This window comes from Capricornis sumatraensis, chromosome 11 (genome assembly GCF_032405125.1).
Source record: "Capricornis sumatraensis isolate serow.1 chromosome 11, serow.2, whole genome shotgun sequence".
NCBI lineage: Eukaryota > Metazoa > Chordata > Mammalia > Artiodactyla > Bovidae > Capricornis > Capricornis sumatraensis.
This window is the reverse complement of record NC_091079.1, coordinates 91,978,260-92,005,379: the sequence shown is the minus strand read 5'-3', so window position 1 is coordinate 92,005,379 and position 27,120 is coordinate 91,978,260. Positions and strand designations below refer to the sequence as shown.

The 27,120-nt window shown below is 39.8% G+C and overlaps 1 protein-coding gene across 1 annotated transcript in view; it reads left to right on the top strand.

The window, feature by feature from the left end:
- SLC26A7 (solute carrier family 26 member 7) overlaps positions 1 to 27,120 on the top strand; it is a 146,416-nt gene that overhangs the window by 23,667 nt on the left and 95,629 nt on the right. The window contains exons 3-4 of the mRNA XM_068983719.1: positions 5,977 to 6,149; positions 19,777 to 19,941. Of these exons, the coding sequence (XP_068839820.1) occupies positions 5,977 to 6,149; positions 19,777 to 19,941 (338 nt within the window). The remainder of the gene's footprint in view (positions 1 to 5,976; positions 6,150 to 19,776; positions 19,942 to 27,120) is intronic.

Here is a 27,120-nt window from a genome sequence, read left to right as displayed (position 1 = left end):
TTTTCCAGGTAAGAGTACTGGAGTGGGGTGCCACAATGAAATGAAAATAAGCACACTGAGGAAAAGAAAAGACTGTATAAAACTTAGTCACTCAAATGTTAAAAATTATTTTCCACAATTTATATTGGATTAGGGCTTCCCTGTTGGCAAGGTGGATAAGAATCCACCTGCCGATGTAGAGGACATGGGTTCAATCCCTGTTCTGGGAAGATTCCACATGCACCGCAACCCCTGAGCCCGCACTCTAGAGCCGTGAGCCACAACTCCTGAAGTCTGTGAGCCTGCAGCCTCCCCAGCAAGAGAGAAGCCACTGCAGTGAGAAGCCTGCGCACGACAACAAAGAGTAGCCCCCACTTGCCACAACTAGAGAGTTCCTGCACAAAGCAATGAAGACCCAGTGCAGCAAAAAAAAAAAAAAGGATTATACAATCTTTTAGGTTTCTTCCAAGCTAGATTCTACATGCACTCTCATTAGTATACCTCTCCTGCCTAACATTGCATTATCAAATAAAATGTGAATCACAAGTAATCTGATAATAGAGTAGGCTGGTTAAAAACAAAGATTTGGAAGTTAGACAGATCTGGGTGTGTGTCACATTTGTTCTTTGCTATCTGCATGACCTTGGGCAAAGTTTTAAAGATCTATTTACTGCTTTCTTGATAATAAAATGCCAAAAAAAAAATCATGATTGTAGTGAGCATTAGATGAGATAATTGATGGGCAACTATCTAGTTTGTTACTTGCTACATAAAAATTAATAAAAGCTGTAATCATTACAGAAAAGTCGCTCAGTTGTGTCCGACTCTTTGCAACCCCATGAACAGTAGCCTACCAGGCTCCTTCATCCATGGTATTTTCCAGGCAAGAGTACTGGAGTGGGTTGCTGTTTCCTTCTCCAATGCATGAAAGTGAAAAGTGAAAGTAAAGTGGCTCAGTCCTGTCCACCTCTTTGCGACCCCATGGACTGTATCCATGTAATTCTCCAGGCCAGAATACTGGAGTGGGTAGCCTTTCCCTTCTCCAGGAGATCTTCCCAACTCAGGAATCAAACTGGGGTCCCCTGCACTGCAGGCAGATTCTTTACCAACTGAGCTATGAGGGAAGCCCAGATTACAAGTGAGATAATGGCTGAATCTGAAGCCCAAGCTTTTCCTCTTTTCAACCAGCTGCTCAAGGATGCAGTTTCCTTTTGTGCTGATATAAAGGGGAAAAAGCACAATAATGATTTAGAAGTTCTTGAAGCCTATTCAAATTTTCCCGCTCTCTAATTTCCTAACAATTTTCATTCTTCAAAACAGTTAACTATGTCACTAGCACAAAAAAGTAGATTCTTGTAGGGCTGACCTTGAAGCATTGCCTCTGTTAAACAAAGGATACATGAACATGGTAAAAAAAGTTTCCCAATAGACCATAATTACTTTACAAAGTCTAAAATACTTAACTTGATATACGTAAGTATGAGTTTACATAAACCACTTTATTTCCTAAGAAATCATTATAGACATTTTACCGGTGGCATTGCTGTGAAACTGCCATTTATATAACATTTTGTATTTAACAGATATTGTTAACAGCTAACAGTTAACAAATATTATTAACAGGAATCTTGTAGTCTACTAGGTTAATAATATACATTTCAAAATACATATAATTTACAGACTTGCCTGTAGACACCATGCAACACAATAAATGCTTAAGGCATTTTATTTCTTCATCTGTATCAATACTTCTCCAAAGGACAGAGTCAGCTGGACCTTCTCATTTCTCTGTTTATCCTAAGAGATTTAGAATTCTTTCGAATAATATTAAAAGGTTAACACTGTGTATCTATTTATACTCAAGAAATATACTGATTACTTTTTCTTTCCTATGATCTTAAATTTAGGAACCAAGTGAATCTCACCTAAATTTCCTAAAAATATTTAGTATAGAGAACATATTTTTCTTTTAAATAATTTTGTTGTACTTTAGTAAGGAAGTGTGTGAAGCTTCCTACTTCCATTCTACTATTAAAAGACTGATGTTCCTTTCATAAAGAACAATCACTTTATCTGGGATTTTAACTCCAATTCAGGTAGTCAGAATGCAATAATGAGTTAGGAAATTCAATAATAAATTATGCTTGAGGTATGTTTAAAAGCAAATAACTTAAAAGCCAGACTATAAAGATACCAAATGTACTTTTTTTTGACAATGTGATTTTTTTCATATTTTAATTTAAAATACATATATATATTTTTTTCTTTTTTAATATAAATTTATTTATATTTTTTAAAGGTTAAATCATTGATTGCTTCTTGTGACTTGCAAAAAAAATGTCTTAAAATAAAGAGGAAAAGAACAGAAACTTGGGTATCAATCCAGTGGAAACAAAATTGTTCAAGATAACCCTTAAGTGACAATTTGTAAGATCTAATTATCTTCTAAAATTAGAGAAAAATATTTTTAAGAGAATAATCTGTTCAGCAACTTAGAGAAAAGATTAGGGAGATCGTTGAGGGTAGTCTTTAGAAGAAAAGTAAGCAAATATTTATTTACCAAATGGGGTAGGACTTGTGATAGATGATTTTTACATATGAACTCTCACTGAATCTCTATGCAAATTTTAACTAGATATTTATCATCATTTTACCACTAAGGAAGCTGAGTGAGGTTCGATAAGTTGACCAGGAATTTGAACTTAGGTTTGTCCAATCCTGAGGCCCTGCTACCCACGGTACTCTAAAACGACTAGATGGGTTTAGTGGTTGTGGCTCGGGTGGTAAAGATTTTGCCTGCCATGTGGTAGACCTGGGTTGGATCCCTGGATTGGGAAGACGCCCACGAGAAGGGAATGGCTACCCACTCCAGTATTCTTGCCTGGAGAATTCCAGGGACAGAGGAGCCTGGCAGGCTACAGTCCGTGGGATCACAGAGAGTTGGACATGATTGAACGAGTAACACTTTCACTCACTTTCAAAGTTACCACTTGTAGGCTTCAAGCCTAGACAAGGTGAAAAGTTGGCAAAGTGAGGGAAGGAGCAGAGGAGAAGTGGGGAGGAGATCAAGACGAAGCCAGACCAATAAGAGAGAGAAGGTCAAATGTCATTCACAGCACCCTCATATAGGCACCACAGCCTCAACATCCTTGACTATCTGTCATCAGCTGTCTCAGAAACAGCAAAGCAACAGCCTTTGAAAAGAGGCAGTACTTCCATAACCATGTTGGCACAGTGTACCCTGTACCCTTTTCTGGGAATCTCTCTCTCTAGAGACACATCTTGGGATGTGACTTTTTAGATGGCCTTTTCCTCTTACCATTTAAGTCCTTCTCTTCTTCCAGATCCTCGGAAAGGTAGGCCTAAACTTAAAAATTAACCCTAGATTGTCTTTGTTCTCAGTTCTCTAGTCGCTTGTTCTCGTGGCCTTCGTACAAATCATTTTACCCTATGTCCTAGCCTTAAACGCCAAAAGACACACTTCTTTACTCTCAGGACTATCAAACTTTGAGGAATTTTATTGTAACATATTTGGAAAAAATGTCTTATCAAGAAGAGATTCTATGGCAGATATTCTTTATTTGGTATTGCCTATCCTTGATGACAGAACCTTGTCTCTAATCATTAGATATATTTATTCTTTGATGTGTTCTTAATTTAATAATTTATGATGAGAACAGTGATCATGGAAGTTGATAGTTATTGATGATTTATTGAGAATGACTTAGCTTCCTGAGAGAACTATATTCAGTTTTCTTCCATTTTTATGTACCATCAACTCAATGGAGCAGTTAATATTGAATAATAGAGCATTTTGGTTTTAATCTCATTATGAATTATTTTTTAGGTGCCATATGTTATGATATGTGGCATATATATAAATATGTGTGTGTGTGTGTATAATTTTTTAGTTCCTAAGTCATGTCCAGCTCTTCTGACTCCATGGACTGTAGCCCACCAGGCTCCTCTGTCCATGGGATTTTTCAGGCAAGAGTACTGGAATGCACTGCCATTTCCTTCTCCAGGTGATTACATGATTTCTTTTAAGTCTCATCACAACCCCATTGTGTGAGGAATGCTTTCTATGTTTAGATAAAGAGACTGAGATTCAGTGTGCTGGGATTTAAGGTGAGGTGTATTGGAGGCTACCATCATCATACTATTCTGAATCACAGCACATACTGCCGTCTCCTGTGAAACCAAGGGATTGCTTGTGTTGGGTTTTTACAGAGACCTTGTCTCTGAATTGGCTCTCTTGCTCTATGAGGCTGCATGCCATTTGTTGAGATGTCTACACCTTATGATGTAGACTCTTTTCTACAAAGTGTCAGTTATGATCTGGGGCAAACTAAGGTCTTTAGGTAGTGAGCTGGAATGTTTGCACAGTGCTGCAATTTGTTTCTTTAATCCCAAATTGCTGCACCCTCTCTGTGGGAACTGGCATCCGCCTGCCGGTGTGGCTGCATTCTCAGACATGCTGTGCCAAGATAAGAGCATCAGAGCTCTTGGCAGAAAGAGAGGAACACGGTGAAAATGACCCTGCGTTTCTGTGAGGCCAGGACAATTCTTGGGAAATACCTTTGAACCATATCTAGGCATGGTAGACAGGAATGGTATATTTAACCATTTCATGGGCCACAGCATGTTGTTGTTTCTGTGCCCTGAATAGAAAGATTCAGCCTGGCCTGGAAGGTCTGTGATGGAGCTATGTTGAATATGGGATTTGAGCCAAACAAGGAAAGACAAGAGTAGATTGTCTAAGTAGATTGGAGGAGCAAGCATTTCGGCAGTGAGTCTCAGATTCAGCAAAGGGTCCTGTTTTCCATATGAGCTTATTGAGGTGTTTATCATCTCTTTCATATTCTTCTCAAACACTAGACTATAGGCATTATTACCCTCATTAAAAAAAAAAAAAAGCAGAGACATTACTTTGCCAACAACGATCCATATAGTCAAAGCTATGGTTTTTCCAGTAGTCACGTATGGATGTGAGAGTTGGACCACTGAGAAGGCTGAGTGCCGAAGAATAGATGCTTTTGAACTGTGGTGTTGGAGAAGAGTCTTGAGAGTCCCTTCTACTGCAAGGAGATCAAACCAGCCCATCCTAAAGGAAATCAACCCTGAAGTACTGATGCTGAAGCTGAAGCTCCACTACTTTGGCCACCTGATGCAAAGAGCCGACTCATTAGAAAAGACCCTGATGCTGGGAAAGATTGAAGGCAGGAGCAGAAGGGGACGACAGAGGATGAGATGGTTGGATGGCATCACTGACTCAATGGACATGAGTTTGAGTAAACTCTGGGAGATGGTGAAGGACAGTGAAGCCTGGCGTGCTGCAGTCCATGGGGTCACAAAGAGTTGGACACGACTGAGCAACTGAACAAGAGCCACAGCAACACCCTCACTTTATGGATGAGGCGATTTAGACTCAGAGTAATGTACTTTATGTTGCAATAGTGATAAATGGAGGAGCTGAATTCAAGTCCATACCAAGTCCATGAAAGTGAAAGTGAAGCCACTCAGTCGTGTCCACTCTTTGCGACCCCATGGACTGTAGCCTACCAGGCTCCTCCCTCCATGGGATTTTCCAGGCAAGTGTACTGGAGTGGGTTGCTATTTCCTTCTCCAGGGGATCTTCCTGACCCGGGGATCAAACCTGGGTCTCCCGCATTCCAAGCAGACGCTTTAACCTCTGAGCCACTAGTATCTTTATCCCTGTCCTGCATTCTCTATATAGATCTTCAGAGAGGCGGGAAAACATATGGCCTTAGGAGGGAATAGCAAGTAGATGGTGTGGCTGTATGTGCAAGAAATATGTGTATATAAAGGTGAGTTTCTGTTTATTCCATAGAGTGAAGGGTAGAGTAGTGGGGATGTAGAGGAGGGTCCTTCTAATAGATCTGGTTTGGTTTTACAAGATAGATTCACCTTTAATGGTGGAATACAATAATGTTTATTCAGTCTGATACTAACAGAGGATTCCCTTCCCCGTTTTAGGCACTTTTGCCTTGACATCCTTAATATCAGCTAATGCAGTGGAACGACTTGTCCCTCTGAGCAGTCAGAACCTCACCACACGCAGTAACACAAGTGTACTGGGATTATCTGACTTTGAGATGCAAAGGATCAGTGTTGCTGCAGCTGTTTCCTTTCTGGGCGGTGTGATTCAGGTAAGTATACCAAAACTTGTGAGTAAAGAAAGGGAGAGAGTGGCCAAGAAAAGGAAATTGGTGCTTTATTAAATTAAACTTTTCTTCTCAAATGAATTTTTCTGCCAGTTTTATTGAGATAATTGGCCACAACACTGTATAAATTTAAGGTGTACAGCATAATTATTTGATATACATGCATCATGAAATTTAAGTTTAATGAACATCCATCTCCCTGGTAGCTCAGTTGGTAAAGAATTCACCTGCAATGTGCGAGACTTGGGTTCAATCCCTGGGTTGGGAAGATCCCCTGGAGAAGGGAAAGGCTACCCACTCCAGTATTCTGGCCTGGATAATTCCATGGATTGTATAATCCCTGGGGTCGCAAAGAGTCAGACAATACTGAATGACTTTCACCTTCACTTACAGCAATGATGTGTTAATTTCAAAGTAAGGTAGAACCATTTAAAATGTCAGTATCAGTTAGTATTTTTGCTGGGGAAACAATCACTCAGTAAAAATTATGGCAGTTTAAAAACCGAAACAATTTTTATCTTTTCTCTGTAGCTTTTATTGTCCTCTATAATAGGCACTTTGCCTTTTTTCCTTTTTCCAAGAACTTAAAGTGGTCTGGGATTACCTCTGGAAAATTTCCCAAGCTTTACTTTTCTGAAGCAACCACTGAACAAGATTTCTGCCCCAGAGGACATGGGAATATACAGCTCCTTTGACAGTTACACAAGCATGGGATGACATAGCTGGGGGTATTTAGTGACATAGCCTTTTATTATTGTACTAGTACATTCTGGAAACACATAGTCTTAAGTCTTACCGGATGATAAGAACAACTGCAGACCCAAATAAGAGATTCTCCACTTACTTTTGATTTTGTACTAGACATTTTTTTGCATCTTTTAAATAAAGGGATCATGAGTATAGAAAAGATTTAAAATGTTAACTAGTTTAACCTGCCTATTCAACAGATCATTCTTAACTCCTTCCAGAAAAATCATTTTATTCTGTTATAATGCTGGGGGAGGACAATCTTAAGTTCCTTTTAATGATGTTTCACTGTTTCATAACCATTACAGACAAGAAGCCATTACTGTTTAAATCTTTCCAACTGTGCTTCCACCTAGTAAAGCAAAGATGCAATTCACTTAATAAAATTAGAATAAAAAATAAAATTAAAATCCTTAAAATTATAAATTGAAAATTCCTCACATTAAAAATAGTAATTATATTTATTACCCTACTATGTGCTAAGCTCTGTTTTAAGCTTACTGCATGTATTCATGTATTCAACCTCTGTCAGTATTTTATGAAATAAATATTCTTCTTCCCGTTATACTGATGAAGATACTGAAAAGTAAAGCAACTTATTTAGAATCTCATAATTAGGAATTGGTAGGGTAGGAGTTGAATTCAAAAATACAGTTTCTTAAGTGCTATGCTGCAGAGCTCTTTAAACTAACACAGTGAAAGGAAGCAAGGAAACTCAGCTCACCTTTTCAAGCCAAACACCATGGTAGTGTCTCCCACACTTTATCTCCTTGACAATAGCAGCAGCCATGTTTTAGGCATGATTTGTCTGGTGGGGCAATGTCCTTGGTTATGTAACTGTGTGTCTGCCATTCTTAAGACCTCAGGGTCTTTCTCATACTGCTTATATGGCACCGCTTGTACTTCTTTCAAGGCTCAGCTCAAAGATAATCATCTCAGAGAAATATTCATTGACATCTTTGGACTTCTTTAAAAGAATTTGGATGTGACTTACATGTTAGGACTTCTAAATCTACCAGAAAATATTTTCCGGGTATTTGCCTCTCTATCTGGACTTAGTCTCTAGAACTGTTGAACTCTATAATTCTAAGAGCTGGTACAGAATAAATGTGAGTTGAATCACTTGAATAAGAATAAAGTCAACAAAATGTTCGTTGCATTATTGTGTCAAATAAGCAAAATTAAATTGAGATTTTATTTTTGTGTCTTCTAATTTATCACTTTCTCTCTCCACCTCCCCCACCAGAAGATAAGGAATGGGTATATATCTGTTTAAATTGTAACAGAATTCTTAATGAAAAAGGAGTAAAAAAAATGTATTATAATTTTTTAGTTTGGTCGTCGATTTTGTCGGATCCATCTAGCTAAAAGGTGAAGGCTTTTTCAGTGAAATCTCCCACCTCTTCTCACAACTATTCCCCAGCCAGTGCCTGAAGAAAAATAAAAATACAGCCACTCCTACAACTCCCCCACTCCTCCGAGTCTTTTAATAATATCATGCTCCAATCATCCCATTTTAAAACTTAGTTGTTTTCTTTAGCTAGGGCAGAATTCCATTCCTATAGAGTGCACACATAGTCACTAAGTTGTGTCTGGCTCTTTGGACTGTAGCCCGCCAGGCTCCTCTGTCCGTGGGATATTTCAGGCAAGAACACTGGAATGGGTTGCCGCTTCCTACTCTAGCGACTATGCCTGATTCAAGGATGCAGCCTGCATCTCCTGCACTGCAGGAAGATTCTTTAACTGCTGAGCCATCGGGGAAGCCCAGTGGAAGGGCAGAATGGAAGGCCGAAGAGCCAAACTGTTGTCCATCCCTTGCAGTTCTGATCCTCACTGCCTCTTACGTTAGAGGCTATTTTCTTTTCTACAAAAGTCTAAGAACTGAAAAGATTATGGTGCTGTCTTCAACCATGCATTTCCAAATAAAAATAATTCTTAAGCACTGAATTTCTAATCTCAGTTCAGTTCAGTTGCTCAGTCATGTCCGACTCTTTGCAACCCCATGAATTGCAGCACGCCAGGCCTCCCTGTCCATCACCATCTCCCGGAGTTCACTCAGACTCACGTCCATCGAGTTGGTGATGCCTTCCAGCCATCTTATCCTCTGTTGTCCCCTTCTCCTCCTTCCCACAATCCCTCCCAGCATCAGAGTCTTTTCCAATGAGTCAACTCTTCGCATGAGGTGGCCAAAGTATTGGAGTTTCAGCTTCAGCGTTATTCCTTCCAAAGAAATCCCAGGGCTGATCTCCTTAAGAATGGACTGGTTAGATCTCCTTGTAGTCCAAGGGACTCTCAAGAGTCCTCTCCAACACCACAGTTCAAAAGCATGAATTCTTTGGTGCTCAGATTTCTTCACAGTCCAACTCTCACATCCATACATGACCACTGGAAAAACCACAGCCTTGACTAGATGGACCTTTGTTGGCAAAGTAATGTCTCTGCTTTTGAATATGCTATCTAGGTTGGTCATAACTTTTCTTCCAAGGAGTGAGCATCTTTTAATTTCATGGCTGCAGTCACCATCTGCAGTGATTTTGGAGCCCCCCAAAATAAAGTCTGACACTGTTTCCACTGTTTCCCCATCTATTTCCCATGAAGTGAATTTCTAATCTATTCTGTAATAAAAAATAAAATATGAATTTTGCTGGTTTCCTAAACATAAGTTTATCTACTGAATGATCCACTATTTTTCTGAGATCTGTTATCCATTCCTGCTATGTCCAATGTAGGTGTTTTTGTCTCTTTTACTCTTGCTAATCCTCTCAGGAGGAGAAGGGGGTGACCGAGGACAGGATCGTTGGATGGCACCATTGACTCAGTGGCCATGAGTTTGAGCAAACTCGGGGAGATAGTGAAGGACAGGGAAGCCTGGCGTGCTGCAGTCCATGAGGTCACAAAGAATCAGACATGACCGAGTGCCTGAACAAGAACAACAACAACTGCTCTTATACTAACCTGTTAAACAGCCAGTTGTTTCACATAATATCATCAGACTGACACTACCAAAGCACAGCTTGATTTCTGAGCCAGCGTGTGTGCAAGGTTGTTGTCATTCCTCAGTTCTTCCAATGAGTATTCAGGGATGATTTCCCTTAGGAAAGCGTGCAGCATACTTGTTTGCAAAATTAGGTGTTTAATAAAAATTTGGAAGAGTGACATCACTCACACTTGGAAAACTCTTATTTTCACTGCATTTTGTTGTTATTGTTCAGTCACTCAGTCATGTCCGACTCGTTGCAACCCCATGGACTGCAGCATGCCATGCTTCCCTGTCCTTCATTACCTACCAGAGTTTGCTCAAACATATCTCCATTGAGTCAATGATGCCGTCCAACCATCTCATCCTCTGTTGCCCCCTTCTCCTCCTGCCTTCAGTCTTTCCCAGCATCAGGGAAAGCATCATTTTTTTTAAAGTGCTTTATACTCTGACTTCAAAATAGCTTGCTTTAATGTTATTACCACCTTTTGGCTAGTTGTGCTTCTGCTCAACTAACAATGCTGTGTCTTCCATACATAATCTATGCTATCCTGCTTTATATGTGAATTCATCCCTCTTTCTGGAATGCTCTCTAATAGCCTCTTTCTTCTTGGATTCCTAAAAGGTCAAGATATAATTATATTCCTGTCTAGCAGTATTGCATTCTCCTTCTGAAAAACTAGGGGCACAGTTTCTATTCCTCTCTTTTATCTGTGTGCAGGTTTGTCTTGGTGTGGGTATCTGCACACATCATGTCCCTGAAACCCAGCTGCCTGGAGCTTCTCCTAGAGTCCCTCTTTTCCCCTGTCCCTAAGTATGTGGAACTTGGGAACTCGTATTGAACAAGGCATGCATGTTGGAGAAATGCAGATTTACTTGAGGTTTCTGTGAGAGAGATAGAGGAGGTTTTTTTCTCTTTTTCTTTTTTTAACAAATTTCTTGAATTAGAATTTTTTTTAAGTTGCAAAGATAGTACACAGTTGCCACGTATCCTACCCAACCACAATTTCCCCTATTATTGATATCTACATTAGTCACAACTAATGTATCAGATTATATACACTGCTTTTAAGTTAAGTTCATATATTGTAATCAGATTTCCTTAGATTTTACCTGATGTTGTTTTCCGTTCCAGAATCCCAGCTGGTATACCACTTTACATTTAGTTGTCTTGTCTCCTGGTAGGGTCCTCTTAGCTGTTAAAATGTCTGAGACTTTTCTTGTTTGTGATCATCTTGACAGTTTTGAGGACTATTGGTCAATAGTCTCTAGAATGTCCCTTAACTGGGACAATTTGTCTGATGTTTTTCTCATGATTAAATTGGGGTTGTAGGTTTTGGAGAGGAAGATGAGAAAGAGAGAGTGATATTCTCATCACATCTTATTAAGAGTACAGACTCAACTTAACTTACCACTCTTAATGTTAACCTGGATCACCAGGCTGGACTAGTGTTAGTTTGTCGGATTTCTTCAAATTACTCTATTTTCCACTTTTCCAAACTGCAGTTTTTGGAAAGAAGTCCATATGCACAGCCTACTCTTAAAATATGGGAGTTATGTTAAAGAAAAGTTAAGATAAAGAGTGGGGAGTATCTACATAAATTACTAGAATTCTTCTGAACAGGAGTTTTCCAACTCTCTCATTTTAAAATGTAATCAATCATTTATACCAGTATGGACTCAGGGTTATTTATTTTATCCTTTGGGTTATAGTTCAATACTGCTTTATTTATGTTGTTCTTCACATTGTGCTGGCTTTGAGCATTGGGAGCTTTTTTCAGTTGGCTTTTATATCCTTCCTTGATATGCTCTCATGTATTTATTTATTTGTTAGTTATTTTTGGAGCTCTTTTTTACTTTCTGGCACTACAAGATGACCCATGCTCATAGTATATATTTCCTACCCTAGTCATAGAATCAGTCATTTTTCGAAGGAGATCTGATTTCTTTTATTGGAGAATGTTATTAGAAATTAAGATTTATGTGCTAGGTGTGCTCTTTGCCACAGAGGTGTTGTTACTTCTAAGCTGACACAAGCAAGGAAATATATATGTATCAGCCAATGGGCTTCCTTGGTGGCTCAGATGGCAAAGAATCTGCCTGTAATTCAGGAGACCTGGGCTCAATCCCTGGGTCAGGAAGATCCCCTGGAGAGGGGAATGGCTACCCACTGCTGTATTCTTGCCTGAAGAATTCCATGGATAGAGGAGCCTGGGGGGCTACAATCCATAGGGTTATAAAGAGTCAGACATGACTGAATGACTAACACTTTCACTTCATGTCAACCTATGTATGTAAACATATCTCTCTAATTTCTAAATATATCCATCTATATCTGGGTTAAACATGATTTCCTGCTGTCTGCAGTTCTTATCCCTTCCGTACTGATCATTCTGACCTTCCCCCCTTGCTTGCTCTAGATTTCTTCAATAGTGAGAAAGCTTGCTCACACCATCTACTATCCATTAACTTCATTTTTCAGTCCCAGTGTATACTTACAGTGGTTTCGGAATTATTAACCTCTACACCTATCGGAATTAACTTTACTCAAGGACGGCATCTTTATTACCTTTGGTTTTACATACTTTGGGCTTCCCTGGTGGCTCAGCTGGTGAAGAATCCGCCTGCAGTGTGGGAGACCTGGCTTCGCTCCCTGGGTTGAGAATATCCCCTAGAGAAGGGAACAGCTACCCACTCCAGTATTCTGGCCTGGAGAATTCCATGGACTGTATAGTCTATGGGGTCACTAAGAGTCAGACACAACTGAGCGAATTTCACTTTCACTTTACATACTTCATTCATTTTCAGAGTTACTCATGTGAGCACATTTTTTGCATCCCTTTCAGTGAGGATTTTTCATACCTTTCAGTTCAGTTCAGTTCAGTCGCTCAGTCATGTCTGACTCTTTGCAACCCCATGAATCGCAGCACGCCAGGCCTCCCTGTCCATTACCAACTCCTGGAGTCTACTCAGACTCATGTCCATCGAGTCAGTGATGCCATCCAGCCATCTCATCCTCGGTCGTCCCCTTCTCCTCCTGCCCACAATCCCTCCCAGCATCAGAGTCTTTTCCAATGAGTCAACTCTTCGCATGAGGTGGCCAAGTACTGGAGCTTCAGCTTTAGCATCATTCCTTCCAAAGAAATCCCAGAGCTGATCTCCTTCAGAATGGACTGGTTGGATCTCCTTGCAGTTCAAGGGACTCTCAAGAGTCTTCTCCAACACAACAGTTCAAAAGCATCAATTCTTTGGCCCTCAGCCTTCTTCACAGTCCAAGTCTCACATCCATACATGACCACAGGAAAAACCATAGCCTTGACTAGATGGACCTTAGTTGGCAAAGTAATATCTCTGCTTTTTTTTTTTTTTTAGCCTCACAGGATTTTAATATTTATTTTCTTTTTAAAAAATTAATTGATTTTAACTGGAGGCTAATTACTTTACAATATTGTAGTGGTTTGTCCCATACATTGACATGAATCAGCCATGGGTGTACATGTGTTCCCCATCCTGAACCCCTCTCCCACCCCTCCCCATCCCATCCCTCTGGGTCATCCCAGTGCACCAGCCCCGAGCACCCTGTCTCATGCATCAAACCTGGACTGGCGATCCGTTTCACATATGAGAATATGCATGTTTCATTTTCTGAATTATTTATTCTATAACCATTCTAGTCATTGCCCAAATGTTAAGTTCATATACTTTCAGGTTTCAATAAATAAACAAAATATCACAGAGGACATTTAAAATATTTTATGGTTTTATCATGGGAAGAATGTGGAGAGAAGGATTCCACAATGCCAACCAAACACTGTAGGATGTGAAATATTTTTAAAGCATATAGGATAGGAAATTATTAAAGAAAGAAAGTGAAGTCACTCAGTTGTGTCCAACTCCTTGCTACCCCCATGAACTGCAGCCCACCAGGTTCCTCTGTCCATGGGATTCTCCAGGCAAGAATACTGGAGTGGGTTGCCATTTCCTTCTCCAGGAAATTAGTAAACAAGTATATAAAAATTTAGTAGAAAATAGAAAGGATTAAAGCTATTAATGTAAATTAATATGTGAAGGTCAAGTCAGGACCACCCCTGAATATCACTCACAGAAATTTCTGCATCCCTTATGCAACAATTCCTGGTGGCACATAATTCCAAAGAAAGAAAAGATGAGAAAAGAAAGAAAAGAAAGAAAAAATTTACTTATTCAAAAAAAAAAAAAGGAAATGTCTCTGCTTTTGAATATGCTGCCTAGGTTGGTCATAACTTTTCTTCCAAGGAGTAAGCGTCTTTTAATTTCATGGCTGCAGTCACCATCTGCAGTGATTTTGGAGACCAAAAAAATAAAGTCTGACACTGTTTCCACTGTTTTCCCATCTATTTCCTATGAAGTGATGGGACCGGATGCCATGATCTTCGTTTCTGTATGTTGAGCTTTAAGCCAACTTTTTCACTCTCCTCTTTCACTTTCAAGAGCCTTTTTAGTTCCTCTTCACTTTCTGCCATAAGGGTGGTGTCATCTGTATATCTGAGGTTATTGATATTTCTCCCGGCAATCTTGATTCCAGTTTGTGTTTCTTCCAGTTCAGCGTTTCTCATGAGGTACTCTGCATACAAGTTAAATAAGCAGGGTGACAATATACAGTCTTGATGTACTCCTTTTCTTATTTGGAACCAGTCTGTTGTTCCATGTCCAGTTCTAACTGTTGCTTCATGACCTGCATACAGATTTCTTAAGAGGCAGGTCAGGTGGTCTGGTATTCCCATCTCTCTCAGAATTTTCCACAGTTTATTGTGATCCACACAGTCAAAGGCTTTGGCATAGTCAGTAAAGCAGAAATAGATGTTTTTGTGGAACTCTCTTGCTTTTTCCATGATCCAGCGGATGTTGGTAATTTGATCTCTGGTTCCTCTGCCTTGTCTAAAACCAGCTTGAACATCAGGGAGTTCATGGTTCACATATTGCTGAAGCCTGGCTTGGAGAATTTTGAGCATTACTTTACCAGCATGTGAGATGAGTGCAATTGTGCAGTAGTTTGAGCATTCTTTGGCATTGCCTTTCTTTGGAATTGGAATGAAAAAAGTCTGCATATTGTATGAGTCCATTTAAATGCTACTTAGAAAAGGCAAACGTAAAAAGATAGTAAATGCAGCTTTGTTTGTCAGATTATTTTTCACATTCTGCAATCTACCCTGGGACCTCCCAACCTCCAAAAATTTTCTAAAAATTTCAGACACATTAAGATTCATGGATTTTGATAAATGCTTACTATCATGTGGAACCTCCCCTGGTGGCTCAGAGGTTAAAGCATCTGCCTGCAATGCGGGAGACCCGGGTTCGATCCCTGGGTCGGGAAGATCCCCTGGAGAAGGAAATGGCAACCCACTCCAGTATTCTTGCCTGGAGAATCCCATGGGCGGAGAAGCCTGGTGGGCTACAGTTCAGGGAGTCGCAAAGAGTCGGACACGACTGAGCAACTTAACTAACTTAACTACTATCCTGTATCTACCATTACAGTACTGTACCGAGTAGTTTCACCATTCTAAAACATTCCCTGTGTTTCACCGAGGACATTCTCCAAGCCCCCGGAAACTACTGATCCGCTTACTGTCTCTTTAGTTTTGTCTTTTCTAGAATGTCGTATAATGGAATCATGCAATATGTAGCTTTTCTAGACCATCTTCGTTCACTTACAGTATTAAGATTCATTATTCATTCAAGTCATTGTATGACTTGATAGGCCATTTCTTTTTATTACTGAATAGTATGGAGGAGGGCTTTATCTTCTGAATTCCACAGCACATAAGTTCACACAACAGAACTTCATAGTTATCCTTTTGACATTGTTTCTCTAGTTCTCTGGCCACACAGGGGTTTTTTCCCTGCCGTATCCCTGTGGAGCACTCAGTTGTTCTCCTGTTGTTTCGTTGCTAAGTCACGTCGAACTCTTTTGTGGGCTCATGAACCGTAGCCCTCTCATTTCTTTCTGTCCATGGGATTTCCCAGGTGAGAATACTGGAGTGGATTGCCATTTCCTTCTCCAGGGGATCTTCCTAACCCAGGGATTAAACCCATGTCTCCTGCAATGGATTCAGGAAGGTTCTTTACCACTGAACCACAGGGAAAGCCACCTGATGTATTATCAGGAGCAATTTAGCTCTCTTCCCCAAGTCTGCATGCAATGCTCAGTAGAGAACAAAGGGCTTTTCGAGTTCTAGCTCCTACTCAGCTTCTTGGTCTCTACCTTCCTAGTGATAGCTACACTGCAGTTTTTACACTCCTGGTTAACAATACCTACTCCTAACATCAACACTTTGCCTCACTTTATAAGGTCTGTCAAAGTATAAACTGTATCTTTATCTCTGTATTCTGCAACAATATTGTGTCTTGCCCCAGTAGGTATTTGATAAATATGCATTGCACAAACAAATAAATGATTTGGTATAATATAATTTTATAGACTGCAAACCGATAAAACCTGAAATGCAGGCAGTATTCCATCCACTTGGTCAGTGTAGTTGTTTGCTATGCACTCTTTTCTTTCTTCACTACTTGAAGGCCTCTTGCAAAAAATGGTTTGAGATCTGAGATACATTCAATTTATATAGAACACATGGTGTTTATAAGAGCATTACCAAATAGTATCATTCTAGTGAACCTTGGTAATGTGTGTCAGAGGTTTTCACCATTAGCCCAGAATATCAACATTAGTACAAACAGCTGAAATATATTGTATGAAATTAATTTTCTCATAAACTGTTGTATGGGCAAATTTTGAGAGTTGGCTAGCCAGATTATAATTATTATCATCCCTATTATTAGTAAAAGGAGTTGATGTGGCTGTTTATTGTCATTAACCTAATGTTTTTTGACATTGGCATAAAATTTAAGTATTAGGCCTCCAAGCAATCCTCATTTTATATACTTAAGTTCCAGGATAATCTTGGAAACTACAGTTCCATCTGTGGATACCTCTTACAAAGCCTGTGTGTTATCGGTTCTTGCTGCTTCAACTTGTGTCCCTCAGCCTCTGTATACTAGAGCCCTAATTTAGATGTTAATACACTGTTGAAATATGGGTGGTGAGGAAAGAGATGTTCTTAAATTTCTCCTTCTTCTTTTCCTTTTCCTATCCCTCTTTTTTTCTTCTTAAAATGTCTGCCTTTGTGTTGGGTTATGGAGAATGTTGTCATCCAGAAGAAATTTAGTTACAGAATCCAGAATTCAGAATTTCTCTTTAGTTAAATCTCACATGTTTGCAATCATCCTTCACACATACACAATGTTTTGTATCAGAAAGGAGGTCTTAAGGGGCTTGGTGAACTTTTAAGAGCCAAGAAATCTCCATTTTAGGAATTTATCCTTTACTGGGAAGGTTTTTTCTAAAGCATAAACATGTGTACAAGCAGAGTATTACAAAAATACATGTGGTCTTTGGATAAGTTTTACAGGAGATTACTGCAAACTTTTTGGTTTATATTGTGAGGTAGGTACATATATTTTCAAGATTTGAAATGGCTGAGCTCTTTATGTTTTCAACTTTTCCTAGATCTTTCTATTTGTAGCAATCTGGTTGTGGAAATGACAACGAAGTTTTTACTAGAAGATAGTGCTTAGCTGGAAGTGGCTGGTGTATCACTTCAGGTTAGGTGACCTTTGTTTCTCAGTCATGAGAAAATACTAACCCTCTTAGTAGGTGCTGGGTAGGAAACAAATAAAAACCAGAATGTAAAATGGTGATGATATATACACGTCCTCTCAAAGGTGTTTGCTTCTCAAAACAAATGAAAATAAGGTTTCTTCGCATACAGATAAGAACTTTCTGACATTCCACATATGTGTAAAGTTCCATGTAGGCAAGCAGGTTTCCAATTTCAAAGATTTGGATCACTTGTATGCTGCATTTCAGTGAAATGAAAACTCAACTCTCAATAATATTGTTTTTTTTTCTGAATTTTACCTCAATAATATTCTAGTTTCATCCTCATGGCCTGTAAGAATTAGTGTCATAATGTGGAGCTAACTAATAGAAAGATACATGGAAAAAACTGGTTCCATATTTCTCTTAACTGTGTTTTTAGGATCAAAATCAAAAGACTATGAATCAGTGTGTTCCACTTGTACCTACACCATTGATTGATTGGATATTTCCCTTGGGACATTTCTATTTGACAAACTGACACAATTTCTGGAAAAAAAAAATGTTGGTAATAGAAGCTGTTGCTCTGGTTTCATTTTTTGGTGAAAGAATTGCCTGATTTCTATGTTGGCAACCTGTACTGTTTTCTTTATTACATAGTGAATAAAAGGGGGTTGCAGAAATGCAAGCAATTCAAATACATTTCTTTCTGCACTGATAAATTCTTTCATGCTCTCTCGAGTTGGAAAATACGGTGTGGCTTTTTTACATTTCCAAATTTAGTGGCTAGTTTTCCATGCTATGTAAATATATATGGCACCTTATGACATTCCAGGTACAATACACATGTTGCATATTTTATGGGTTTCAAAACTCTTTCATATGTTATTTTACATTCTCAACAATTCTGAAAAATCAATAGAGCAAACATCATTCTCATTTTTTATAGACGATGAAATGAAGCTTAGAAAATTTTAACAGATATTCTATAGGCAGAAAACTAGGATATGGTAAAGTTAGAAATCAAGTTTTCAGAATTGAGCCCAGAAAACTCCATCCTAAATACAAGTGTAGAGTATTATTGTTTTTGGTCAAGGGGCATTGTGATGTGAAGGAAATGATTTATTTTGCAGTGTATGCTCTGGGAGTATTTAGCACTTTATACCTCTCATTTTTATTACTATGTCATCTTGATAGAAGGAAATTTCATTGCTATTCTTTTCCTTGATTTCTTTAATACTTAATCTTATTTTCCAACAAGAATTTTAAGACCTGACCTAAATATTATAATTAACACATTAAGGAGATATATCAGCATAACCCACTTTGTATTCCCTTTTTCAATGTGAATACTCATGAATATAATTTAATATTACTTTCAAAATGGCAAATTTCTATGACAGTTTACATGGATATAGTGGATGTAGTCAGAGAGTGGGCCATCTCCTCAGAGTTCTTTTTCTTCTTTGATCATTGCAGTGTTAACAGTGAGAAAAGAGATTTGATTTTTGCTGTCATCTTTTGCTCAGTAGAACTCAATGCACAGGCTTCTGCTTAGATGAGATGATTTTGTCTGGTTATGAAACAGTTTTGCAATGGAGCATAATGTTATGAGCAGAAAAGAAAAGTTTATCGAAAATGACTTTCCTATTGATTCCTGGGTTTCTTAAGGCATATACCTTAAACCTATCTTTGTCTTTTCCTCTTCTTCATAAACACTGATGTCTTCTTATTAATATTGGCTCTTTATAGCTACTTAACAGAGTATCTCATCAAAACAGTATGTTTCCATTTCTTAGAACCTGGCAGAAACTCAAGAAATGGACTTTTCTCCTCAGTGCTTTTGAAATTTTAAGCCTATTGGGTATAAAGTCATGAATTATGTCCTTTGGACTTAAAAAAAATTATAGATAATGCAAGTTTTATTTTTCGCCCACAGACTCCCATATATTAACTGATTTGAACATATTTCCTTTCTTGTAACATGCATTACTAGGAAAATAGGAAAAAAAATCAATGTTTAAAAAATAACTGTGTTAACTTTAATCAAAAGACTTGTAATTGTACCCCAAAACATTTGGAAAGTCTTGGGACCTACTAATGTTCTAAAGAAAACCAATCTGTTGAATGAATGAAATTTAAAGAGCACATTTCACATCATTTCTCTGTGTCTGTGTGTTGAAAATGAAAATGTGTCAGATATGAAACCCTCTAGGAAGCCTGGGAAGTTTCACCTTTCTTTGTCCTCTTAGGTGGCCATGTTTGTGCTCCAACTGGGTAGTGCCACATTCCTGATTACAGAGCCTGTGGTCAGTGCAATGACAACTGGGGCTGCCACCCATGTCGTGACTTCACAAGCTAAGTATCTCTTGGGAATGAAAATGCCATATATATCTGGACCACTTGCATTCTTTTATGTGAGTTTTCCCCTGTATCTTTGTTCATATGTATATTTGGGCATGTGTGTTTCACATAGTAAAATTTGGTTAATTATGATGCTGAGATTTTTTTCAATTTTAAAGCAACTTGGGTTTAAATAAAATCTTTTAGGATATTTAAATGTGACCGAGGGCATAAAACCAGTTTATGAGTGAAACCTACTAATTAGGGAGCAATTCTTTGTAACACAATTAAACAGTACAATTTGGGAACATGGTCGAAAAAATATAGCTTGATTTTTTTTGTTGCTAACTGTTAATGGAAGCCATGTATCAGGCTTGTGACCCAGTGTAACAACAGTACACCCTACCGCATTCTTTCAGTATAGTGAACACAGGTATAGATCATATCAGTTCAGTTCAGTCACTCAGTCCTTTCCCCCTCTTTGCGATCCCATGGACTGCAGCATGCCAGGCCTCCCTGTCCATCACCAACTCCCAGAGCTTGATCAAACTCATGTCCATCCAGTCAGTGATGCCGTCCAGCCATCTCATCCCCTGGGATCCCCTTCTCCTCCCGCCCTCAATCTTTCCCAGCATCAGGGTCTTTTCTAATGAGTCAGTTCTTCACATCAGGTGGCCAAAATATTAGAGTTTCAGCTTCAGCATCAGTCCTTCCAATGAATATTCAAGACTGATTTTCTCCAGGATGGACTGGTTGGATCTCTGTGCAGTCCAAGAGACTCTCAAGGGTCTTCTTCAACACCACAGTTCAAAAGCATCAATTCTTTGGCACTCAGCTTTCTTTCTAGTCCAACTCTCGCATCCATACATGACTACTGGAAAAACCATAGCTTTGACTAGAGGACCTTTGTTGGCAAAGTAATGTCTCTGCTTTTTAATATGCTGTCCAGGTTGGTCATAGCTTTCCTTCCAAGAGCAGCATCTTTTAATTTCATGGCTGCAGTCACCATCTGGAGTGATTTTAGAGCCCTCCAAAATAAAGTCTGTTACTGTTTCCATTGTTTCCCATCAATTTGCCAAGAAGTGATGGAACTGGTTACCATGATATTAGTTTTTTGAATGTTGAATTTTCAGCCAACTTTTTCACTCTCTTCTTTCACTTTCATTAAGAGGCTTTTCAGTTCCTCTTCACTGTCTACCATAAGGGTAGTGTCATCTCCTTATCTGAGGTTACTGATATTTCTCCTGGCAATCTTGATTCCAACTTGTGCTCCATGCAGCCTGGCATTTTACATGATGTATTCTGCATAGAAGTTAAATAAGCAGGGTGACAATATGCAGCCTTGATGTACTCCTTTCCTGATTTGGAACCAGTCTGTTTTTCCATGTTCCATTCTAAATGTTGTTTCTTGACCTGCATACAGATTTCTCAGGAGGCAGGTAAGTGTTCTGGTATTCCCACCTCTTTAAGAATTTTCCACGGTTTGTTGTTACCCTCACAGTCAAAGGCTTTAGTGTAGTCAATGAAGCAGAAGTAGATGTTTTTCTGGAATTCTCTTGCATTTTCTATGATCCAATGGATATTGGCAATTTGATCCCTGGCTCTTCTACTTTTTCTAAATCCAGCCTTGAACATCTGGAATTTCTCAGTTTACATACTGTTGAAGTCTTGCTTGGACAAAAGAGTCTGAAATGCAGTACTTGGGTGCAATCTTAAAAACGACTGATCTCTGTTCGTTCCCAAGGCAAACTATTCAATATCACAATAATCCAAGCCTATGCCCCAACCATTAATGCTGAAGAAGCTGAAGTTGAACAGTTCTATGAAAACCTACAAGACTTTCCAGAACTAACACCCAAAAAGCATGTCCTTTTCATTACAGGGGACTGGAATAGAAAATAGGAAGTCAAGAGATACCTGGAGTAACAGGCAAACTTGGCCTTCGAGTACAAAATGAAGCAAGGCAAAGGCTAACAGAGTTTTGCCAAGAGAACACATTGCTCATAGCAAATACCCTCTTCCAAGAACACAAGGGAAGACTCTACACATGGACATCACCGATGGTCAATACCGAAATCAGATTGATTATATTCTTTTGCAGCCAAAAATGGAGACGTTCTATACAGTCAGCAAAAACAAGACCAGGAGCTGACTATGGCTCAGATCATGAACTCCTTATTGCCAAATTCAGACTTGAGTTGAAGAAAGTAGGGGAAACCACTAGACCATTTTCAGGTATGACCTAAATAAAATCCCTTACGATTATACAGTGGAAGTGACAAATAGATTCAAGGGATTAGACCTGATAGATTGCTTGACGAACTATGGATGAAGATTCGTAATGTACAGTAGGCGGTGATCAAAACCATCTCCAAGAAAAAGAAATGCAAAAAGGCAAAATGTTTGTCTGAGGAGGACTTAGAAATAGCTGAGAAAAGAAGACTATTGAAAGGCAAAGGAGAAAAGGAAAGATACATCCATCTGAATGCAGAGTTCCAAACAATAGCAAGGAGGTATAGGAAAGCCTCCCTCGGTAATCAATGCAAAGAAATAGAAGGAAACAATACAATGGGAAAGACTAAAGATCTCTTCAAGAAAATTAGAACATTTCATGCAAAAAGGAGCACAATAAAGGACAGACATGGTATGGACCTAACAGAAGCAGAAGATATTAAGAAAAGGTGGGAAGAGTACACAGAACTACATAAAAAAGATCTTAATGACCCAGATCAAATCAGAGGCCTGGTCAAAACCAGGGGTTGGAGCCTAAATAGCAGACAACCGGTTATTAAAAGTCACTTGAACTTGAGAGAGGAACATGTTTCCAGTTTCAACATATCATCCTAATAATTCTCCATTGTTTCTGGTCTCTTTCTGAAGCTACGCTAAAATCTGTGACTACTCAGGAAGTCACATCCTATTGGAATTTTACAAGGAAATCAGTGTCTTGTTAATGAAGTTGAGTGCAACCAGGCTTCATTTTATTTAATTTTGTATCGTAGAGAAAGAGAAGTATCTTTCCTTCTACCTTTGAGGAGCTGAGGCCCCTGTAGCAGAAGACAAATTAACAAAGAAAAACAAACAGATTTATTAGCATGTGTACTACCTTAGCATCTCAGTGTTAAAGAAGCCATCCGTCAATGCAGGAGATACGGGTTTGATCCCTGGGTGGGGAAGATCCTCTGGAGAAGGAAATGGCACCCCACTCCCAGTATTCTTGGCTGGAGAATCCCATGGACAGAAGAGCCTGGTGGGCCACGGTTCACGGGGTCGCAAGAGTCAGAATTGACTGAGCAGCTAAACACACAGACGCACAAATATGTTTCATACGTACATGGGAGAAACTCTGGGATTAGTAACTTGTATTGCTTCCCATCCTGCTCATAGCACCAACTGCCGCGCTGTTTACACTGTCCACACAGTTCCTGAACCCAGGGTGGGCAAGGTGTGTGCTAAGAAGCTGGCAGGAAATGCGAGGAGCCACAGCAACTAGAGACAGGTTTATTCTCTTCTGGAGGGCAATAGCACCGATTCTATTCAGTTCAGTGGCTCAGTCGTGTCCGACTCTTTGCCACCCCATGAATTGCAGCATACCAGGCCTCCCTGTCCATCACCAACTCCCGGAGTTCACCCATACTCATGTCTATCGAGTCGGTGATGCCATCCAGCCATCTCATCCTCTGTCGTCCGTCCCCTCTTCCTCATGCCCCCAGTCCCTCCCAGCATCAGGGTCTTTTCCACTGAGTCAACTCTTCCCATGAGGTGGCCAAAGTATTGGAGTTTCAGCTTTAGCATCATTCCTTCCAAAGAACACCCAGGACTGATCTCTTGCAGTGGACATAACACAAGATGACGCCCACAACCTTCCTCCTGGCTGACGCAGCAGTCTAGCAGCATTTGCATGCATTCTCTCCTCTCATGGCTGATGCAGCGGACACAGCCGTGAGGCAGCCACAGTCCCTCCCACTTCCGGGTGGGGCTCGTTGGTCCCTGCAGCAGGGCGGGAGAGCTGGTGACGCATGTGCAGGGCTGTACCTTCTCAGCGGTACTTCAGTTCAGTTCAGTTCAGTTCAGTCGCTGAGTCGTGTCCGACTCTTTGTGACCCCATGAACTGCAGCACGCCAGGCTTCCCTGCCCATCACCAACTCCTGGAGTTCACTCAGACTCATGTCCATCGAGTCAGTGATGCCATCCAGCCATCTCATCCTCTGTCGTCCCCCTCTCCTCCTGCCCCCAATCCTTCCCAGCATCAGAGTCTTTTCCAGTGAGTCAACTCTTCCCATGAGGTGGCCAAGTACTGGAGCTTCAGCTTTAGTGTCATCCCTTCCAGGGAAATCCCAGGGCTGATCTCCTTAAGAATGGACTGGTTGGATCTCCTTGCAGTCCAAGAGACTCTCAAGAGTCTTCTCCAACACCACAGTTCAAAAACATCAATTCTTTGGTGCTCAGTTTTCTTCACAGTCCAACTCTCACATCCATACATGACCACTGGAAAAACCATAGCCTTGACTAGACAGACCTTAGTCAGCAAAGTAATGTCTCTGCTTTTGAATATGCTATCTAGGTTGGTCATAACTTTCCTTCCAAGGAGTAAGTGTCTTTCAATTTCATGGCTGCAGTCACCATCTGCAGTGATTTTGGAGCCCCCCAAAATAAAAGTCTGACACTGTTTCCACTGTTTCCCCATCTATTTCCCATGAAGTGATGGGACTGGATGCCATGATCTTCATTTTTTGAATGTTGAGCTTTAAGCCAACTTTTTCAGTCTCCACTTTCACATTCATCAAGAGGCTTTTTAGTTCCTCTTCACTTTCTGCCATAAGAGTGGTGTCATCTGCATATCTGAGGTTATTGATATTTCTCCCAGCAATCTTGATTCCAGCTTGTGTTTCTTCCAGCCCAGCGTTTCTAATGATGTACTCTGCATAGAAGTTAAATAAGCAAGTCACCACCAAATGTGGGTTGAGAGAGCCTGACCACCATCTTGGCTAATTTGCTCTTTCCCTACATAACTCATAAGAAGTGGCTAGGGGGTGGGCTTAAATGACGTAATTCCAAGCTCCAGATAAAACAAAAGCAGACCAAAGCAGCTGTGCATTATCGAGTGACTGGCTAAGCTACAACTTTTGGTGACAGCAGGTCTGTGCCAGCAGAAGCCCATCAGCACTAGATTTCCTAGACCTCCTGGCTGTGAACAGCATGCTTATCTGTGCATGAAGTACAGGTAAAGAAATACATGCTGGTTACAAACTGGTCACCTCAGTCATGTTCACGTTACACAAATAGTCATTCCTCTCTTCACTAGTTGTGTTGAAAGAATCTGGGTAGCCTGATATGAGAACAACATTTGACCTTTCAGCTTGTTTCTCTGGTGGCAATGCATATAAAATGCTACCTTGAAGTGTTTTGTGTATGATTTTTTTTTTTTTTTTTTTTTTACTTCTTGGAAGGTAAACTGCCAGCTACATTTTCGTTACTTAGTAGATCAGACGTTGTAATGTGACTTTTGGGGGTGGGGGTCTTTTGTAAGTTCTTATACTGAAATGGAATCAGATTTAGACACATTTTTAGATGGCTGACTAAATTTGCATCACTCAGTTGGAAGAAGTTGCTAAGCTTTGTGAAGATGGAAAACAGAAAAGTCGCTCTTGCTTTTCAAAGTCACATATCCCCATACTATTAAATATCTAGGTTGGAATGATGCTTTGGTTCTTGGCCAAGGTTTCAAAAGTAATGTTTATATTGCAATGTCAAAAATTATTGCAATCTTAGCATTACATTAAGAAATAAATTTTGTATCTTGTATAGGTTACACTGGGACATTTGGAAGGCTGAAAAAGAATCTGATGATGATAACGTAAACATTAACTTGCCATAGATCATTTAGGTGGGATGTGAAAGAGGAGAGGTGACTGAACTCAGCCCACAGGTATAGAACAGAGGACAAAATAGAGAACTTGATCATCAGATAAGAGAACCTAGAGGAGAGTCATTTCACACATTTTTGGATTTTTCCTTCTAGGTTCTGATAACTGTTATATCATTTACTAAAATTACTCAGGCTGGTGAAGGATAAAGAATCTGCTAATGATAGTCATTGGAACATAAATTAATATCTAGAGTATTTGAGACTCTTATACAATGAGCCAGTTACCACCCCTTAGTCTTAGCTGGAACACTCAGATTTCCTGAAAGAATTCAGACTTGGCCGATCAAAATGTGCATTGATTAATTCTAGGAAGAACAGTGCTTCTGGGCAATCTTAGGTCACTGTGTATTGGGTATCTTCCATCTGCCACTACAGTGGCGTCTATAGTGTTCTCTTCCTGGTGGCTGCCTGATTATGCTCTACTGTGTGCACTGTGCGCTGTGCTCACTCACTCAGTCCTGTCTGACCCTTTGTGACGCCACCAGGCTCCTCTGTTTAGGAGATTCTCTAGGCGAGAGTACTGGAAAGGGTTGCCCTGCCCTCCTCCAGGGGATCTTCCTGACCCCGGGATCGGATCTGCATCTCTTAGGTCTCCTGCATTGGCAGGCAGATTCTTGAGCACTAGCGCCCCCTGGGAAGCCCCTATGTCCTAATAATAGAATCTAATTCTCTAGTCTGAAAAGCGAAAATCTCTGTCTCTTTGGTTATATCCCTAGTGAGTAATCTGAAATCATATGTTAATATTACGCGCTCAGTTCTGGCCTCTCAGATAATTGGACAAGCTTCCAATAATTTTTTGTTTTGAATTGTAGTTGATTTACAGTGTTTCTGGTGGGATTCCTTTTCAGAATCTTTTCCACTAAGGTTATACAAGGTATTAAATATAATTCCCTGTGCTGTACAGTTGGGCTTCTCAGGTGGCTCAGCAGTAGAGAATCTGCCTGCCAATGCAGGAGACACCTGAGATGGGAGTCTGATCCTTGGGTTGGGAAGGTCCCCTGGAGAAGGAAATGGCAACCTTCTCCAGTATTCTTGCCCGGGAAGTCCCACAGACAGAGGAGCCTGGCAGGCCAGTCAATGGGGTTGCAAAGGGATGGACACAAATGAGCAACTGAGCATACCATACAACAGGTCCTTGTTTGTATATTTTATTTGTAGCAGTTTGTGTCTGTTAATTCCAGATTCCTAATTTATCCCTCACCCTTACCCTCTTTCCATTTTGGAAGCCACAAGTTTGTTTTCTGTGTCGGTGAGTCTGGTTTCTGTTTTGAAATATGTTCATTTGTATTATTACTATATTTGTGGATCCCACAAGTAAGTGATA